Here is a 20,244-nt window from a genome sequence, read left to right as displayed (position 1 = left end):
GAGAGAGAGAGAGAGAGAGAGAGAGAGAGAGAGAGAGAGAGAGTGAGAGTAGTTCACAACAGGGACAGTTTTTTCAGTTACCAAAAGGGGGACAAGACCATCAAAGTATTGACAGGTGCCTCTTTATTGGGGATTTATCAATAATCTAGTACAGTGGTACCTCAGGTTACAGACACTTCAGGTTACAGACTCCGCTAAACTGGAAGTAGTACTTCGGGTTAAGAACTTTACCTCAGGACGAGAACAGAAATCGCACAGCGGCAGCGGGAGGCCCCATTAGCTGAAGTGGTACCTCAGGTTAAGAACAGTTTCAGGTTAAGAATGGACCTCCGGAACGAATTAAGTTCTTAATCAGAGGTACCACTGTACTAGTCTGAGGGCATTTTTTTTGAATGTGCAACTTTGATCTTGAAGCTCTGTGTGTGATGAGGTGCTTAAGCCTGTCTCGTAGGAACCCTCCTGAACCCCCCCCCCTTTCAGGAAAGCTATTCACAGTGCAATCCTATACATGTATACTCAGAAATAAGTCCCATTTGGTTTAATGGTCCTCACCTCCAAATAAGTAGACACAGGATTGCAGCCTTAGGTGCAACCCTAACCTCATCTACCTGAGAGCAGACCCTGTTGAATTAAATGAGACTTACTTCTCAGTAGACGTGACTAGGGTTGGGCTTTTAGTTGGGACACTTTGAAATTAAATTGAATGTTCTCTGGCTTTTGCTAATTTAATTTGGGGTTTTTCAGGTGCAGTCGGCCAGAAAACACTAATCGATGAGGTACAGTGTACAATATTTTATTTGCCTTATTTGTGAAAATTTTGCTGATATGTGAAAAGAGCAAGAAAAATATTATTTTGCTAGCTACTTAAATAATATAGTAAAAATGAACTTTCATTTCTATCTCAGCAACACCAGAAACAGTTGCCCTAATGTTGATGATGATAACAACAACAACAACAACAACAACAACAACAACAATTTGTACCCTGCCCATCTGGCTGAGTCTCCCCAGCCACTCTGGGCGGCTCCCAATCAAATATTAAAACAATACAGCATTAAATATTAAAAAAAAAACTTCCCTAAACAGGGCTGCCTTCAGATGTCGTTTAAAAATAGGATAGCTGCTTATTTTCTTGACATCTGTTGGAAGGGCATTCCACAGGGCGGGTGCCACTACCGAGAAGGTCCTCTGTCTGGTTCCCTGTAACCTCACTTCTCGCAATGAGGGAACCGCCAGAAGGCCCTCAGTGCTGGATCTCAGTGTCCGGGCTGAATGATGGGGGTGGAGACGCTCCTTCAGGTATACAGATATGGAAAGGCTTTGTATTTTTGTTTCCTAAAGCACCAACTTCCGTTTCTCTCCCTGTTGCCCCTGCCGCATCTCAATATGATTTTAAAACCCTCTCTTTTTGTATGCAATTTCACTTAATGTACACATTTTTGCACAGCAAATTCCCCTAAAATAATGCATCTTTGTATGTTCTTTTCACAAATACAATGCATTTTTATGGACACTTTGCCCTAGTATTTTGCACATATTACTTGACTGGCGAATTGCATTGCAAAACTTGGAGAAGTGCAAATTTCGAATGGTGCCTGTGTTTCGGTCCTCATATTGTTTCAGAAACTGTAAATTAGGTAGATTTGCCCTCAATTCTGAACTCGGTCAGATTTCTCCCTTATCCCTAGGTAGAACTCACCACCTTCCCAGCTAATTTGTTCCAGTGTCAAACTACTCTTACCATCACGATGTTTCTCTTAATGTTCAGTGGAAATCTACCTTCTCATAAGTCCATTATATCTAGTTGTACCCTCTGGACCAACAGAAAAGAAATATTTGGTCTTTTCTATGCATGACCCCTCCAGGGACTTGAAGAGTGCTTGAATCAATCTCCTTATCTTCTTCCCGGTCAAACATACCCAGTTCCTTCAACCTTCCCACATAGGTGTGGGAATGTTGAGGATAGTAGGATGAAACTTACTGTAAAAGATATGCTCCCAGGGCACCCTTTCCCCCTCAAAATCCAGGGTGAAAACTGCCAAGTAAAAGAGACTTGTATACTTCTAGGGCTAATGGAATAAGTTGTCACTGCTGATGCAATTTGTACAGGCTTTCAGGCTAAATGTTAAAAGGCAAGACAATAACAAACACTTGATCTTTTTCATCAAGTGAAGTGCACCGACACGCATGCCAAGACTCTGCAGCCGGCCACATCACCAATGATTAGTTTTCCTGGATTTGTAGACACAGAGGAAAGAAAAACTCCCAAGTCTTGTTTGCTTTTTGCAAAATTACTGTAATTTTTCAGTTGCTTACTCAGTCATTCCCAAACTGTGTGCTGGGAAAGAACTGCTGGTGCTCCATGTTACCCAGGCACAGCATGTATGAGGCCTCCTGCTGCATCTCTGTATGATTTACTGTTCTTCTTTTTATTACTAATTTTTATTACTTTTCCAGATTTTAACAAATCAATCCAAATTATTTAAATTTAATACATTTTTAAAATTAAAAAAAAAGTAATTAGGTTTCCCACTCCTGTTACAAACATATGTCCATCTCTTCCTGGTGGTGTTGTTACTTCATTCTTCTTCTTTAATCACCTTCTCATCCTTCTATTGATTTTAATCCGTTTTCATTGCTAGCCTTTGTTCTCTGTATGTTTAACTATTCTGACCTGGTCACCCTCTAATCATCCCCTGCCAGGGCAGGTTATTCTTCTGTGCAGGCCCAGTAGCAAAAACCATCTTTCTCCGTTTATTTTATTTGTTTATTTAATGTTTAGTTTTGGTTTTAAAAACCACTTTAATAAAATATGGTGAGGTGGTTTATAACCTGCAAAATGTAATAAAACCAATCCATAAATATCCATTTAAAATAATTGAAAACAACAGTAAATATTGGTTGGTTAAACAGATAATTTCATCTTGTGGCCTGTCTAAACAGTACAGTTTTCTGAAGACTTCTGAAAGAAGGAAGGGGTGGTTCATGTGGAAGGGCTTTCCACATGAAAGTACCCAGTGAAGGGCAAATTAACCTTGGGGGAAAGTGGGGGGGAACCACGAGAAATGCCCCTTCTCCATTATTGAGGTGGACGTGGGTGGCGCTGTGGTCTAAATGACTGAGTCTCTTGATCGGAAGGTCAGCGATTCGAATCCCCGTGACAGGGTGAGCTCCCGTTGCTCTGTCCAAGCTCCTGCCAACCTAGCAGTTTGAAAGCACGCTAGTGCAAGTAGATAAATAGGTACCACTCCGGCGGGAAGGTAAACGGCATTTCCGTGCACTCTGGCTTCTGTCACGGTGTTCTGTTGCACCAGAAGCGTTGCTGGCCACAACACCCAGAAAGCTGTCTGTGGACAAACACCGGCTCCCTTGGCCTGAAAAGCGAGATGAGCGCCACACCCCATAGTTGCCTTTGACTGGACTCAACCATCCAGGGGTCCTTTACCTTTTTTAACCTACACCCAATGTCATTGTAGTATCAATTAACTGCCGCTGTCCAATTTGGTTGATTCTTATAAGGATCTGGCCTGCAGAACCAAAAAGGTTCCTCGCCCTTTCTTTAGAGGATTGCTAAGGACTCTTGGTGAATCAAAATTCGACTCAATTGTCTGTGGACAAACACTGGCTCCCTCTGCCTGGAAGCGAGATGAGTGCCACAACCCTATAGTCACCTTTGACTGGACTTAGCCATCCGGGGGTCCTTTACTTTTACCTTTTTACCTATTGAGGTGGAGCACAAGGAATCAGGCGCTCCTTAAGGTACCCTGGGCACAGGACCTTGTGAATTAACACAAGGACATTGAACCCAACCTAATAGCAAATGGGCAACTAGTGCTGCTCTCTCGGCAGTGGAGTGACATGTTACTAGTAATGCGCTCCTTTGAGCAGTCTGGCCTCATTCTGCACTTATTGCAGCTTCCTGACCAGATACAATGGGCAGCTCCACATAAATTGTTTTACAGTTGCTGGGAGTCCTGCTTGCTTGCATGCCCCATCAGTGGCACCTGCCAAAAAGGTAGGTTTAGTCTGATCAGGACTTAGTTGATCAGAATCCCTAGATATTTTATATCTTTCTGTGCAACTTCCACTGTATTGCTGAGATATTTCAATTTCCGGCAAGAAAGATCCCCAACCTTGCTTTCTTATCGTTTTTGCATGTGCTTTTTCATTTACAGAAGAAAACGCCTGTGGATTTCTCGTTCAATCGGCTAGCCGACAGAAAATTTCACTTTTATGACCACAGCCTAGTTGAATCCATTACAATGGGAGACCCAGAAGTCCATGAATTCTTTAGGCTGCTTTCTCTCTGCCATACAGTCATGTCTGAAGAGAAAACCCCAGGTAACCTGAATAAATATTCATGCTTTAATTTATTTAGGAAAATTGTATATCACTTGGTGATTCAGATTTTGAAGCGGTGTTATGTAAAGACAACCCACAGAAAATGGAATGAAACAATAAATGTTTATCATGAAAACTGAACATTGAAAGAGCCAGCTGGATCAGGGTAATGACCCATCATGTCCTACAACGTCTTCTCGCAATGTCAATCTTGCAAGCTGAACTGGGGCACAATGACATTCCACTTGTGATCCCCGCACCTGCTATTCAGAGGTATACTACCCCTTGATCAGGCACCCCCAAACTTCGGCCCTCCAGATGTTTTGGACTACAATTCCCATCTTCCCCGACCACTGGTCCTGTTAGCTAGGGATCATGGGAGTTGTAGGCCAAAACATCTGGAGGGCCGCAGTTTGGGGATGCCTGCCCTTGATTATGGAGGCAGGCCATAGTTATTGTGGCTTGTAATGACTGATAGCCTTGTCCTCCAAGATTCTTAATTCTTCTTAATTCTTAATTAAATTTGTATGCCGCCCTTAATCAGCAGATCTCAGGGCGGTTCACAGCATAAAATACAACATAAAAACACAAAATACGTAATAAAAGCAAGAACAAAACAAAACAAAAATCACCCCTTCCTCCTCTCTCACAAACATATTAATCAGCCAAAGGCTTGGTTGAAGAGGAACCTTTTCACCTGTTGTCTAAAGGTGTATAATGAAGGCGTCAGTCCATCCTCCCTGGGGAGAGCATTCCATAAATGGGGAGCTGCTGCTGAAAAGGCCCACCCACCTCTTATAGAGAAGGTACACAAAGAGCAGCCTCAAATAAGGGGTTTGCTCAGATCTTTGGAGTCTGGCTCACGGGAGCAAATGAGGACTATATCACCAAACTCAGTCTGCCATCAGTCAGCCTCCACCTGTCTTCCACCTTACTTACATCCCGTCCAGGTGTTGGTGTTGGCTGTCAGTCACCATCTCCTCCTGCGTTACCTTTTGGACAGAAATTTTATTAGTTTTCAATGACAATAATTCAATGGTAGCCTCATTATAACAATGCCAGATTAGAATACACTTACTAATCCCAATCATTCGGATGCTAAATTATATAATATAGGTGGCCTCCCGCGTGCTAGAATTGATGGTTTGATGATTTACTTTGTTTCTGTGTCCCAAAATCTCTCAATTACATTCCATTCAAAATAACAATCCTTTATACAACAACTGCAATATCAACGGCATCCATTCGTCTTGACACATTAAATGATTTATAAAGCTATAGGTGAAGCATTCAAACCATATCCTTATTCCTCTTGCGTGTGACAACTATTCTGTCCATGGTGTTCCTTCCTGTCCTTGTAAAATATTATGTCTATCTATTCCCAGTTGTTGCTGCTCTCCATCATGCCTTGGGCGGAGCTAATATCCTATTGTTGTTTCAGAAGTTCTCCATTGCTCAGTCCCATGGTTCATTGTTTTGCAACTTCAACAGCAGCTGCAAAAATCACACTGTTCCAGTAAATATCGCTGTGTTACCTTTGTAGAGCTCAGCTAGGAGAAGAATGGAACGAAACCAGAATTAGTTGGCTCTCTGGTGCCACCTAATGTTCACTTCCTAGCCTTCTGCTCCAATAGCCTCAAAGGGCCCCAGCCTCTGCTGGCTTAGATGATGCTCCTAGGATTCTGTTGTGGGTCCCCCTCAGCTTCTTGGCTTACTCCATACCTATCCTACTCCATTCATCATGGAGAGAAGGTACCAAGTGAATGTGGGGAAGCCTGTGCTTGAATGAACACCATATTTCACAGCCCTGCTAGAAAGTAGGCTTCCTCCAGCAGGTCCAGAGAACCTCTGAGCTCAAATGAAAAACGAGAAGGGTGTTGAAGAGGCAGTATGAAAACCCCGAATCTGCTCTTAACCTGTAACCACTGTACAAGTGGCCCAAAAGCATTTCAGAGAAAGAAGGGGGAAGAGAACGAGACTCTCAAAAGGGGGGGGGAATACTATAATATAAGATGGTTACGGATTTTTGTATTCTTTTCGGAACCCACACAATGTCTGCATTACTAATAATTATAAATTGTCATTAAATTTATAGACCTTCATTAGAGGATCACAGGGCAGTTCACAGTATAAAAACACAAAAAATGCATAACATAATAACAAAGAAAACACACACACACACACACCAGTTTAAAAGGTCATAGATTGTTTAATTAGCCAAAGGCCTGCAAGAAGATGAAGTCATTAGCTAAATGCAAAACCTAACATAGTTTGGTGCTTGAATATGGCGGATATATTTCCATGCGTTGTGGGATTGTTGCTGGCGATGGTGATTGAAGCTTGCCTACAAAGGAATATTTTGCTTTTGCTGGATCATATTGTGCAGTTCGCTGCTATGACGAGATTTGACAATAAATAAATGGGCCATACTCTAGTGATTAACTCAGATACAACACGTCTTGGCTTGCCCTTGCCCATATCTCTTTTGAGACATGATCTCATAATGTGTAATTGTCTTGCTTTGGTTTGTATGGATGCAGATTTTTAAACTTCAAACAGCGCAAAGTCTTCCACTCATGGTTAAAAGCCTTCTTGCCGATTTGAAGTTGATTGAAGTTGATGAATATGTTTGGCTACAACAAAAGTCAGGGTCTTTGAGTTTGAAAAAACTGAGCCATTATAAATGAGCTGTGCTGGCAAGTAGTAGTTCTTTGGTGTTATATCTCTTTTTAAAACACTCATTGGAGATCAGACTTTTTGGAGATCAGACTCATATTCTTTGTCCGTGGAAGGTTGGTGCAAATTTCTTCTCTATAGTCACTCTTCAAAATACAGCATGGTCAATATGGTGTAGAGCTTAGACCAGACATGGCCAAACTTGGCCCTCCAGATGTTTTGGAACTACAATTCCCATCATCCCTGACCACTGGTCCTGTTAGCTAGGGATGATGGGCTTTGTCCCAAAACATCTGGAGGGCCAAGTTTGGCCACGCCTGGCTTGACCATGGGTAGGCAAACTAAGGCCCCGGGGCTGGATCTGGCCCAATCACCTTCTAAATCTGGCCTGCAGACCGTCCGGGAATCTGTGTGTTTTTACAGGACTAGAATGTGTCCTTTTATTTAAAATGCATCTCTGGGTTATTTGTGGGGCATAGGAATTTGTTCACACACCCACCCCCAAATAGTCTGGCCCCCCACAAGGTCTGAGGGACAATGGACCAGCCCCCTGCTGAAAAAGTTTGCTGACCCCTGGCTTAGACCAAGGAAACCTGCATTCAAATGTCTACACATTCATGATGCTCAAAGGGGTAAATTGAGACATTTCCCTGTAACCAGTCTTGGGCATTTTGGATATAAAGGTAACAAAATAATGGTAATAATTACCAAAAATCATTGAGCCTCCATGTCAGTTGGTAACAATAAGATACCTATTCTTTAGAAGGAGAAACAGTACTTACATGGGATTCATCCTGACTCGTTTGCAGAGAGAGTTTAGGCAAAGTCAGCTATTTAGTCAGCTATTTAGTGAGCATTCATTTTTCTTTGTTTGGGGGGAGTTAGATGATTTTGTGTCAAAGTGTGTGGTCTCACACTTTCCAGTGTATTTTCCTCAGCATTTTGGGGGCACGGGTGGTGCTGTGGTCTAAACCACTGAACCTCTTGTGCTTGCCGATCGGAAGGTTGGTGGTTCAAATCCCCATGATGGAGTGAGTTCCCGTTGCTCTGTCCCAGCTCCTGCCAGCCTAGCAGTTCGAAAACACTCCAGTGCAAGTAGATAAATAGGTACTGCTGTGGCAGGTAGGTAAAATGGCGTTTCCATGTGCTCTGGTTTCCGTCACGATGTTCTGTTGTGCCAGAAGCAGTTTAGTCCTGCTGGCCACATGACCCGGAAAGCTGTCTGTGGACAAATGCCAGCTCCCTCGGCCTGAAAGCGAGATGAGCGACACAACCCCATAGTCACCTTTGACTGGACTTAACCGTCCAGGGGCCCTTTACCTTTACCTCAGCATTTTCCTTCTTGCAAAAACTCTCACCTTTTGGAGAAGTTGGTCTGTTGCACAAGAGCTCCCAATCAAGTGTAATAGTGCAACCTGAATTTGCTGCTATGGTCAGTTCCTTTTTGAAACTGTCCATAGTCTGGAAGCACCTATGCGACTGTATTGCCCGTTACTGCCAGGGCTTGCTGGGAGCAGTTCTTGCAACCTCAGCACGGCCATGGCGGAGCTTCCTCTCTCGGCTTTGGCACTTCCAGCTCCTCTCACCTTGCTGACTGTCAATGTCACACCTGCAAGGCTCACCAGATAATTGCATGTGGGCAAGGAGGCTTGGCTTGGAAGTGGACCTGAGTGAGAACCTATTCCATCTGGTTATTTAAAGCCGGCCACACTGGGGCCTCGGCATTTAGCCAGCACTGGGTTACTCACCTTCCCTCTCTTGATTCTATTGTTTGGGGCTGCCTGATGGTCACTGGGCATGCCCTGCTTGACCTTGCTACAGAAAACATTGCTTGCTGTGTTTGGGGCCAGGGTGGAATTTTCCTTGCAGACTAACTGGGCCTGTCTGCGGGTTTTGCCTACCTCATCGCAATCGTGGGCAGAATAGGCATTGAGCTGGATCCTTAGTCCAGGCGAGTAGGACACACACACACACACACACACCCCGCTTCATTGTGATGGAATATCCCCTTCAGGGAGCCTGGGGGGATGCTTCATGTCCAGATGTCCAGCTCAGGGGTTGATGGGCCTTACCTGAAGGTGCATATCCACCACCATCGTTTAGCCCAGACACTGAGGTCCAGCTCCAAAGGCCTTCTGGTGGTTCCCTCACTGCGAGAATTGAAGTGACAGGGAACCAGGCAGAGGGCCTTCTCGGTGGTGGCCCCCGCCCTATGGAATGCCCTCCCATCAGATGTCAAGGAGATAAACAACTATCTGACTTTAGAAGACATCTGTTTAGGGAAGTTTTTAATGTATGCTGTTTTATCGTGTTTTTAATATTCTGTTGGAAGCCACCCAAAGTGGCTGGGGAAACCCAGCCAGATCATGTCACAAGGTGACCCTTAACCTTGGTCAACCCCATTCAACCAACAACCAGCAGTCAGGCTAATTGATTTCAGAATACACACCTGATGCCTACGCCCAAACCATCTGACATCTGTAGTCAATGAAGTTGTGACTTTAAATCAGTAATACAATGGTTCAGGAGGCAGTTGTCTTTCCCTGCTCTGTCTGCCTCTACTGTTAGTGCTCCTTCCATTCCAGTAGCCCATTGAGACTTGGAAAGAAAGGGGAATCCAGCTGTGGGTGCATGCCCTTGTCTCAGTGTTGCCAGCATCGCCATGCATCACATCCATACATGCCTTTGCTTCTCTCGCCCTGTCTTTTAGCTGGAAGAGTGCAGGTGCCATTTGCTGCTTGAGTGCTCGCCTGGGCAACGTGTCCTTCTCACCCTAGGCGAGCTGTATGAAACAAAAACTCATTTATATTTCATTTGACATGTACCGAGGTTAAATTAAGCCCTGGCAACAAAATAAGTTTCAGGGTTGAGCCCTGCCGAGCCCATCACATGAATGTGCTTGAGAACGACATTTTATATTACTATGACTAAACTTTGATACTGAGGAAATTACTCATTTTTATCTGTTTATTGGCGAGATCTCATACGAAATCTCCTGACCTTTCAACAGATGCAGTTTCTCAGCCGTAAAAGGATATCTTTTTACGCTTATTTACTGAATCACTTCAGTAGAACCAGAGTGCGTGGTTTCAAAAATCTTGCTCTGCCTCTTGCAGCAACACATGCCTGGTTTATTGCCACATTGCAAGACGCCCACATGTGGGGTTTGGAACTGTCCTAGTTCCCGCACATTGAATATCAGCCAGATACTCTTTTTGTGCTTTGTACTCTTAAGCAGCTAAATTTAAATTAAAAGACCACGACTTTGGTCACATATGCACCATGCGTTTAGAACACTATTGTACAACATTAACAGTCATTTCTTCCTCCAACCTTTGTGCAAACAGATCAGGACGAATGCTTAATGAACAGGTCCTCTGGTCATTTCCAGTCATTTCCCTCAAAGCCTCTGGCTGGAAGCAACTGCAGTTCTCTCATAGTGACATGCCCTTGAAGTGATTGTAACATGTGGAAATGTCACCATTTGTTGTTGTTTAGTCGTTTCGTCGCGTCCGACCCTTTGTGACCCCATGGACCAGAGCACGCCAGGCACTCCTGTCTTCCACTGCTTCCCGCAGTTTGGTCCAACTTTATGTGACCATAAAGGTGGACTTTAGCCGACTGAAGCCCCATCTCCATCAACACTATTATTATTTTAATGTATATCCTGCCTTTTCTCCTGGAGGGACTCTAAGGTGGCACTTCAAACAGTCACAGCTTCCCTCAAAGAATCCTGGGAACTGTCATTTGTGAAGGGTGCTGAAAGTTGTGAGGAGACCCCCCCCTATTCCCCTTGCAGGGCTACAATTCCCAGAGTGCTTTAATAACCAGTCCCTCACCCCAGGTAACTCTGCCAGTAGTAGGTTCTTAAGTCCATTTTTTATCTATTAAATAGTTTGGAGGTTTGGGGGGAAAATGTTTCATTTCTTGAATGCATTTTCCCTTAACCAATAAATACCACCACTGGCAAAATGAAATCTGTTAGATATAAACAGATAAATAGAACAATACAGTGGTACCTCTGGTTACGAACTTAATTCATTTCAGAGGTCCGTTCTTAACCTGAAACTGTTCTTAACCTGAGGTCCCACTTTAGCTAATGGGGCCTCCCGCTGCTGGTGCCGCGCTGCCACCGCATGATTTCTGTTCTCATCCTGAGGTAAAGTTCTTAACCTGGTTAGCGGAGTCTGTAACCTGAAGTGTTTGTAACCCAAGGCATTTGTAACCTGAGGTACCACTGTACATGGGGGGAAAAGGTCTGCAAAAGGATGTCCTTGGAACCTGGCAACTATCATTTGTGAAGGGTGCAGAGAGGACCACTCACCTTCTGTGGTGGACGGCTTTGTGGCTGGGCATCTGGGCCCGGATGGTGACCCAGCTCAGGGGAGGGGAATTGATGCCCCCGCCGTGCCTACCCTGGCCGTGTCAACTCTGCCCGGTCAATCTGCAGCCGGGGGTATTTTAAACCATGGCACAGCCTTCTCTCACCTCCTTGCTGGTGAAGGGTGCAGAGAGTTGTTAGGAAACCCCCCTATTCCCCTCGCAAAGTGTCATGGACATGGTTGAATTGAATGCCTGGGAAGAGTCTGACTCTGGAGATGAAGGAATGCCAGTACAGAGGGAGCCAGAGTCTGACTCTGGAGACAAGGGAATGCAGCCACAGACAGGGCAGGAGTGGATTAACTTTGCCCCCCTTCACCAAGAGTTCTCAGATTCAGACAGAGCAGTAGACTCAGACTCAGACAGTGAGCAGGCAGGCAGGGAGAGGAGAGGAGATAGATGGCATTGAGGGGGTTGCTATGCAACCAGGAGAGAAACAGCATTTAGAGGGCTCTTCTTTTGACGTGGGGGGGGATTCCACCCACCTTCTCCCTAAACCAGAAGAGCTGAAAGGGTTAAAACGCAAAGGAAGTGCAAGAGAGGAAAGACTGGACTTTGGCGCTCTTCGTGCTGTGACGGGGCAGAGACTCAGAGTGACCAACTCGTAGCTAAGGGCAGAAGGCTTGGAGCCACTCTCTGTATGTTAGTTGTAAAAAAATGTCCATAAAACTGCCAGAAACTCGTTAATTCTTATCAGAGCTTGCTTGCCTGCCTGAGAGCATTACACAGAGCTACAATTCCCAGGGTTCGGTGGGAAGAAGGATTGACTGTTAAACACTCTGGGAATTGTAGCTCTGTGAGGGAAGCAGCGTTCTCCTAAGAAGCCCCAGAGTCACTAGCTAAGGAGACATAGCACAGGGCCTGTAAATTCAGGATGCTCACAGGTAGCTTCTTCGAAGCCTGAGGAACCAAACACCTTCCACTGTACTTCACTGGTCCAGCAGTGCATGGAGCTCACCAGGCCAGAGATCATGGGAAGTATAAGGAACGTCTCTCTTCAGGCCAGAGGTTTGACCCTTTAAGCTTAAGTTATCCAGAAGGGGGCAGAGCCTGGGACAGGTGGTCTAGGGGCAGAGGCTTTGAAAGGCCCAGCTTGCATTTGACTTTTGTTGGAGCATGTGGCTCACTGGGAGCTTTCCATGGTCCTGCAACTCCTGACACAACAACAACAACAACAACAACAACAACAACAACAACAACAACAACAATTTATTTATACCCAACCCATCTGGCTGGGTTTCCCCATCCACTCTGGGCGGCTTCCAACAAAAAATTAAAATACAACGGCCTGTTAAACATTAAAAGCCTTCCGATGTCTTCTAAAAGTCTGATAGATGTTTTTCTCTTTTACATCTGTTGGGAGGGCGTTCCACAGGGCAGGTGCCACTACCAAGAAGGCCCTCTGCCTGGTTCCCTGTAACTTGGCTTCTCGCAGCGAGGGAACCGCCAGAAGGCCCTCGGCGCTGGACCTCAGTGTCCAGGCAGAACGATGGGGGGTGGAGACGCTACTTCAGGTATACTGAGCTGAGGCCGTTTAGGGCTTTAAAGGTCAGCACCAACACTTTGAATTGTGTTGAATAGCATACTGTTGCTATTTAGTTGTTTCGTTAATTAATAGCTTCCCATGAGGCATCCTCAAGCAATTTAGGATATTTTATCATTTATTACAACTCTGTAAAGTAGGTTAGGCCGAGAGACATAGCTGCCAAGTTTTCCCTTTTCTCGCGAGGAAGCCTACTCAGCATAAGGGAATTTCCCTTAAAAAAAGGGAGAACTTGGCAGCTATGCCGAGAGATGGTGGCTGGCCCAGTGAGTTTCATGGCTGTCTGGTCTCCCAGGTCATAGTCCAACACTCTAACCACTATACCATACTGGCTGTCCTATGTTAAACATATCTTAATAACAGTTGCATATGTCAAAACAGTTACATAATTGCATATATAAAAAACAGTTTAAAACATCAGCACATGCCTAAAATCAATTCTGTTACAAGATAGATACCAACTGGGATACATTTTTTACAAGGCAGTTTGAAAGGAATGTCAGCGAAACAGCAAAACAGCAATAGAGAAGATGCCATGTTGATATTTAACGATATAGCAGTATATAAATAATTTTTAAAATTTATTTTTTTAAAAAACACACACGTCTTTTGTGTTCTTTAACAGTGTCTGGGTTTTCTTTCTATTTCTTTTAGATGAATTGATTTACCAAGCACAATCGCCAGACGAAGGCGCTCTGGTGACGGCTGCCAGGAACTTTGGCTTCATCTTCAAGTCTCGAACGCCTAAGACCATCACAGTGGAAGAAATGGGCAAAGTTGTCACTTACCAGCTGCTGGCAATTTTGGATTTCAATAACACCAGGAAAAGGATGTCTGTGATAGGTACCGAATGCAAATCCCCCTTCCCCCTTGTTTTATATTTGTATTTCGAAAGCATCTTGGCAAAAACAGAGCATTGGCTTCCCCGGGATTGATTCCCCCGCTCATGAGAGCTGTGTGATCCTAGTTTGTATGAAAGAGGTTGGGAAGGGCTTGACTTGGTTGGGAACTGTTGGTATCCGTCTGTCTCGAGAGACAAAGGAGCGGGGCTGCCATGATTGGAGTAGCATTACTTGGTGGCAGCAGAGGCAGGAACAAGACAGGGCCGTGTTGTTGTTATTATAGATCACTCTCCAACAAGTGTTCTCATAGTAGTCAGCATTTGAATATGAAATAGGGCCATGGGTCTTACCTTCCAAGTTCCGGACTGCGGAATCCGGGACCGGCAGCCATTTTACACTGGAAGTTGCGTCGATGTAACTTCCGGTGTTGCTTTGCCCTTCTATGGGCACCCAAAATGGCCGCCGCCAGCTTCAAAAGTCGCTTGTACGCATGTCAGGAAGTGTGCCGACGCAACTTCCTGTGTCGCTTCGCCCATCTATGGGCACCAAAATGGCCGTCGCCAACACCGGAAGTCACGTCTATGCACTTCCGGACATCCGTAGATGCGACTTTTGAAGCTGGCGGTGGCCATTTTTGGTGCCCATAGAAGGGCAAATCGGAAAGAAAAAAATGGCCGCCGGCAGGAGAAAATAATGGAGAAAAACGGGAGACGAAGTGATACGGGGGACCACCGGGAAAAGGTAAGAAAAAAGGGGTTTTCCCGGGGAAAACGGGAGACTTGGCAGCTATGCCATGGGTGGCGCTGTGGTCTAAACTGTGGTCTAAACTCTTAGGCTTGCCGATCAGAAGGTCTATGGTTTGAATCCCCACAACGGGGCGAGCTCCTGTTGCTTTGTCCCAGCTCCTGCCAACCTAGCAGTTTGAAAGCATGCCAATGCAAGTAGATAAATAGGTACCACTGCGACGGGAAGGTAAATGGTGTTTTCGTGCGCTCTGGTTTCTGTCACAGTGTTCCGTTGTGCCAGAAGCGGTTTAGTCCTGCTGGGCCATAGCTGCCAAGTACCCCGTATTCCCGGGGAAACCCCCATTTTTCCTTACCATTTCCTGGCGGTCTCCTGTTTGAGCTCCTCTCCCGTAAATCTCCCTTAAATCTGCTCCTGCCGGCAGCCATTTTTCTGGTGCCGGTTTGCCCATCTATGGGCACCAGAAAATGGCCCCCACTGGCACCGGAAATAGCTTCTACACATGCCCGGTGGCCATCTTAGGGGTGGCCACATGGCGACAGCCATTTTGGAGGTGGCCGCCGGACGACTTCCAGTGCAACTTCCGGTGCCGCTGCTGCTGCTGATCCCGTATTTTTCTGCAGGAGACTTGGCAGGTATGTGCTGGGCACATCACCTGGAAGCCATTTGTGGACAAACACTAGCTCCCTCAGCCTGAAAAGCGAGATGAGCGCCACAACCCCATAGTCACTTTTGACTGGACATAACTGTCCTGGGGTCCTTTGCCTTTTTTTTACCTTATAAAATACAAAATAAAGCCTCAGGAATTAAACCATGTAGTTGCTGTTTCTGGAGAAGGCCTAGCCAATTGCCATGGACCTCCATTTTAAATATTTTGATCCCTTTTAATAATATAAGCCATAGTTGGACCCAAAGACGCTCTTGAGGTGCCCTCGATTTTTACTGCTTTCCCTTTAACTGCACAACAGATTGTTGCACATTAGGCATCACAAAGTTACCAGAAACCTGCTTATGGATTCTCTTGCGCAACAATGTTTGGCTGGTGCAAATAGTTTGTATACAATTAAATGACTTTAATTTAGCATTACACTGAATAAAACCCAACGACTTTTTGGCTACAAAAAGGCGACACATCAGATGTTTCTTATCCCACCATTGGGATCATGGAACCCTTTGAACATCAGCATGGCAAACATCATTCACATGAGTTAAATAATAATACAGTATAAGACATTTTACTTTCTTTAGCAATATGCTGGAAGCTTTTATCGGCTAGCCAAATTGTGATAGCAAAGAAGTGACAGGCATCTCTTATGGATAATAAATACACAATAAAACCTCTCACAGTTGTTGTCGTTGTTTCCATTAAAAAAAAAAGAGAGAAAGTTTGGATAAGGGCAAGTTTGGATAAGGACAAGGGAACTGTCATGGCTGAGAAATCTTCCTTTCAAATTGATGGCTGATGGTGTTTAAAGAACAAAGTGTAAAAATAGCCTATAGAGTGAAAACTGCCGTACTGAGCCAGGCTCTGACTCTTCTGTATAAACCAACCGCTGCTTTGTTTATCCTGACAAGGGGGAAGCATCCTTGTACACTGGCCTGGCTCAAAATATACCCCCCCCCCTTTCTTCGTGTCTTCTCTTCGCCCGACGTCAAGAAAGTTCCGTTAACAGCAGTAAATTAGCACCGCGTAAAACTACAACATTGCACAACATTGCACCATATCAAACTACAATGGTGCAGTTAGGTAATTTTAGTTTCTGAACTGAACTTTCTTTTTGGGGGGGGGGTTTGTTCCTTTAGATAGTAGCGTACCCACCCCTGCCTTACAGTAACCCCTTGTGGGAATTGATTACTGTTCTTAGAAGGAAAATTAAGAATAGAAGATGGTGAGTTTTTAAGTCGTCTTTATGAACTGATCAATGCAATATTCTGCACACCGCGGTAATAATAAAGTTATTTTTGTTGTCCTCTCTTCATTTTCCAGTTCAAAACCCTGATGGACAGATAAAGCTTTACTCAAAGGGAGCAGATACTATTTTATATGAAAGGCTTCATCCATCTAGCAAAGCTCTCATGTCTTTAATGTCAGACCATCTTGCGGTAGGTCCATATTGTTTAAAAGCCAATGCAAGGGATTTATTAAGTATAAATGAAAGAGACTTTGGCATGCTTCACCCAAACTGATGGTAAAATATTTTTGAGTTGTATTACTTCTGAACAAGGTGAGAAGGCACTTGATTGAATGATGTCCCCTTCAGTCCTACCCTGCCTGTAAAACCTAGCATAGTATGGAGAAGGCTAGCCTAGAATTCTTCTCCCAGAAATCCTTCCTAGATGCATGATTCCTTTGTGGGAGAACATTAAATCATACAATTATTTGCCTTCAGCTCAAAGTGGCATAGACCAGACTTAGTTTCGCTGCATTCTCAGGTAAAGTAGAGTAAGCCATAAGCACAGTTTTGAATATTTTCTGGAGTAGGAATTTTTCATTTGTAATTATTGCTTTTCAGTATTCTCTTAAAGGAAAAATGATTCTTTTTTTTAAAAAAAGTGTCTACATTTAACATGAACCATTCTACAATTCTATAACCAAAATAAGCATTTGACATTTAGTATACAATATGTGGATTTAGTAATATTGGTTACAAACAGAACCATTTTTTCCTTTGTAATGGAGCTCTTTTGGCTTTATTTTAATCTTCTCCAGGATTTTTTTAAATGAAGGTTAAAATCACAAACATTTGGAATCTTGCATTTAAAATGTAGAGACCTTGAATTTTGTTACACTGACCCAGCAAAGTTTATGGAATAGATTTATGTGAAAACATAACAACTCTTCCAGACATCTCATGTTTTCATAGTCAGCTACATTGATTCTGTGGCTTTTATATTTTACCTTGTTCAGATTCCTCTTTTCTTATAATTATTAATTTTGAATACTACAAGAAGAAATGCTAAAAATGTTAATAGAGTGTTATGAACCATTCACATTTTCAGCTCGGCAAGGTCAAAATCCAATGTGTTTGCAATTTTCATAGCAAAAGCCAAATTTGCTGGGTTTTGAAAGAAATTCATACTGTTTATATCTAAATTAGCCAAAATATATTTTGGATAATAAAACAAAATGACTTGCTATTTGCAGTTTATAAGATGGCTCCAAGTGAAATTACTGTTGTCAGAACAATAAACCTCAGCGTTCGAGAAATAAGGAATGGGTGTTTATGGGAATTCATAATTTTATAATGGAAATACAATAGAAGGAGGTCTAAATTAGCTGGCATGCATCTCTGAGCATTTAGTGCACCAGATGTTCAGATTTTTGACATTTGTTTGCATGACTTTGCTTTGTGTGTGCGTGTGTTTTGCTTCGTGTAGTCTTCGCATACTATTTGTCAAGCTCAGAGTAAGTTTCTTCTTACGTTTAGGAAATAGTAATAGTAATAATGATAATGATAAGTGGTATTCAATACCACCATTCTGTTAACACAAGGGTTTATGCTTGCACAATGGAGACTTTACCCTCTCTCATTGCCCTGCATGCACTGTGGACCCTCCCCAAATCTGCTCCCAAGGCTTTGCTGATACCAGATTTAGGGGGCAAAGAGAGGGAGGAGAGGTGGAGGAAGGGGGCGGGTCTTTGCAGTTTCACGTCAAAATAACTTAAACCAGGGTATTGCATTGAAATTTAGCATCTTTTGTGACTTCATAACTTAAAAGGAGGGTATGGCAGAGTGTGGAATAAAAGGCTGTTTTTATTAGCACACATCTTACAACATGTTTGTATTTTTGTTCTGGACAAATAATAGGAGTTTGCTGGAGAAGGCCTTCGGACTTTAGTTCTGGCTTACAAAAATGTGGAAGAAGAGCAATTTCAGGAGTGGCTTGAAGTTTATCAGAAGGCCAGCAGTTTGCAAGATAATAGGGATGAACTGCTCACTTCGGCATATGAAAGCATTGAGAGAGACCTGAAGGTATGCAAATCAGCTTGGAGGGGAAAATATTTTGTGTATTTACTTGAGTTAACTATTCTATTCGCCTGATGCCTTTCCATTAGAAAAATTGATCGATCGAGGTGACATTTCTTTTAGATAAATGAAACAACTAAAATACATTTTTTTAAAAATCAAACAACAATAAATATCCAAAACACTGAACTATCACTTTAAAGTCCTCAATGGGCATGACCTATTAGCATAGCTGCCAAGTTTTCCCTTTTCTTGCGAGGAAGCCTATTCAGCATAAGGGAAAATCCCTTTTAAAAAGGGATAATTTGGCAGCTATGCCTATTAGGCAAACCTTGGACTGGAAAATATTTAACAAATAAAAAGGACACCAGATTTACATAGGGCATCACAGGTTATTTCCAAGTTGGGTTAAGAAAGTAAGAAGGTATGGGTAAAAAAAAAAGGTAAATGACCCCTGGATGGTTAAGTCCAGTCAAAGGTGACTATTGGGTTGTGGCGCTCATCTTGCTTTTCAGGCCGAGGGATGAGAACAGAAATCGCGCGGCGGCAGCGGGAGGCCCCATTAGCTAAAGTGGTACCTCAGGTTAAGAACAGTTTCAGGTTAAGAACGGACCTCCAAAATGAATTAAGTTCTTAACCCGAGGTACCACTGTATAGGGTTTTAAAACCCAAGACGAGCAGTCTGGCACTTTCTGCTAGGGATGGGAAAATCTGTCCATTTTGGGTTATTTTGTTTTTACAACCTTAAAGTTCAACCCTCCATATTTCTACATCAGTTTGCGAAATATCTTTTTAAAAGTCCTTGAAAAGATTCATCAGTTGACCCTCAGGGGCCCTTCCAACTCTACGGTTTTCTGATTCAATAATAAATAAATAAATAAATAAATAAATAAATATATAATAATGATATGATATGATATGATATGATATCATTATTTATACCCTGCCCATCTGGCTGGGTTTCCCCAGCCACTCTGGCCGGCTCCCAACAGAATTAAAAGCACAATACAACATCAAACATTAAAACTTCCTGAAACAGGGCTGCCTTCAGATGTCTTCTAAAAGTCAGATAGTTGTTTATTTCCTTGACATCTGGTGGGAGGGCATTCCACAGGGTGGACACCACTACCAAAAAGGCCCTCTGCCTGGTTCCCTGTAACCTCACACTGAGGGAACCGTCAGAAGGCCCTTGGAGCTGGACCTCAGTGTCTGGGCTGAACGATGGGGGTGGAGACACTCCTTCAGGTATACTGGGCCGAGGCAGTTGAGGGCTTTAAAGGTCAGCACCAACACTTTGAAATGTGCTCGGAAACGTACTAGGAGCCAATGTAGATCTTTAAGGACCAGGGTTATATGGTCTCGTCGGCCGCTTCCAGTCACCAGTCTAGCTGCCGCATTCTGGATTAGTTGTAGTTTCCGGGTCACCTTCAAAGGTAGCCCCACGCAGAGTGCGTTGCAGTAGTCCAAGCGGGAGATAACTAGAGCATGCACCACTCTGGCGAGATAGTCTGCGAGAAGGTAGGGTCTCAGGCTGCGTACCAGATGGAGCTGATAAACAGTGCCCTGGACACAGAATTGACCTGTGCCTCCATGAACTCCAAAATGACTCCCAGGCTGCACACCCTGTCCTCCATTGAGGACTAAAAGCACTGAGTGGGCAACATTTCCCTTTCTTCAACCCCCATCCCTAATCATCTTAAATGAATAGAGAAGGGGTATTATTTTGGTAGTTTACCAAAGAATCTTAGAA

General features: G+C 43.7%; 1 protein-coding gene across 1 annotated transcript in view; it reads left to right on the top strand.

Annotated features, from left to right (window-relative positions):
• ATP8B4 (ATPase phospholipid transporting 8B4 (putative)) overlaps positions 1-20,244 on the top strand; it is a 110,382-nt gene that overhangs the window by 66,568 nt on the left and 23,570 nt on the right. Inside the window, exons 15-19 of the mRNA XM_088657239.1 lie at positions 745-776; positions 4,176-4,341; positions 13,595-13,783; positions 16,514-16,629; positions 18,336-18,500. Coding sequence (XP_088513365.1) covers positions 745-776; positions 4,176-4,341; positions 13,595-13,783; positions 16,514-16,629; positions 18,336-18,500 — 668 coding nt within the window. The remainder of the gene's footprint in view (positions 1-744; positions 777-4,175; positions 4,342-13,594; positions 13,784-16,513; positions 16,630-18,335; positions 18,501-20,244) is intronic.

This window comes from Zootoca vivipara, chromosome 13, assembly GCF_965207765.1.
Source record: "Zootoca vivipara chromosome 13, rZooViv2.hap1.1, whole genome shotgun sequence".
In the NCBI taxonomy this organism is placed as follows: Eukaryota; Metazoa; Chordata; class Lepidosauria; order Squamata; family Lacertidae; genus Zootoca; species Zootoca vivipara.
The sequence above is the reverse complement of the archived record's forward strand: the minus strand, read 5'-3'. Positions and strand labels throughout refer to the sequence as shown.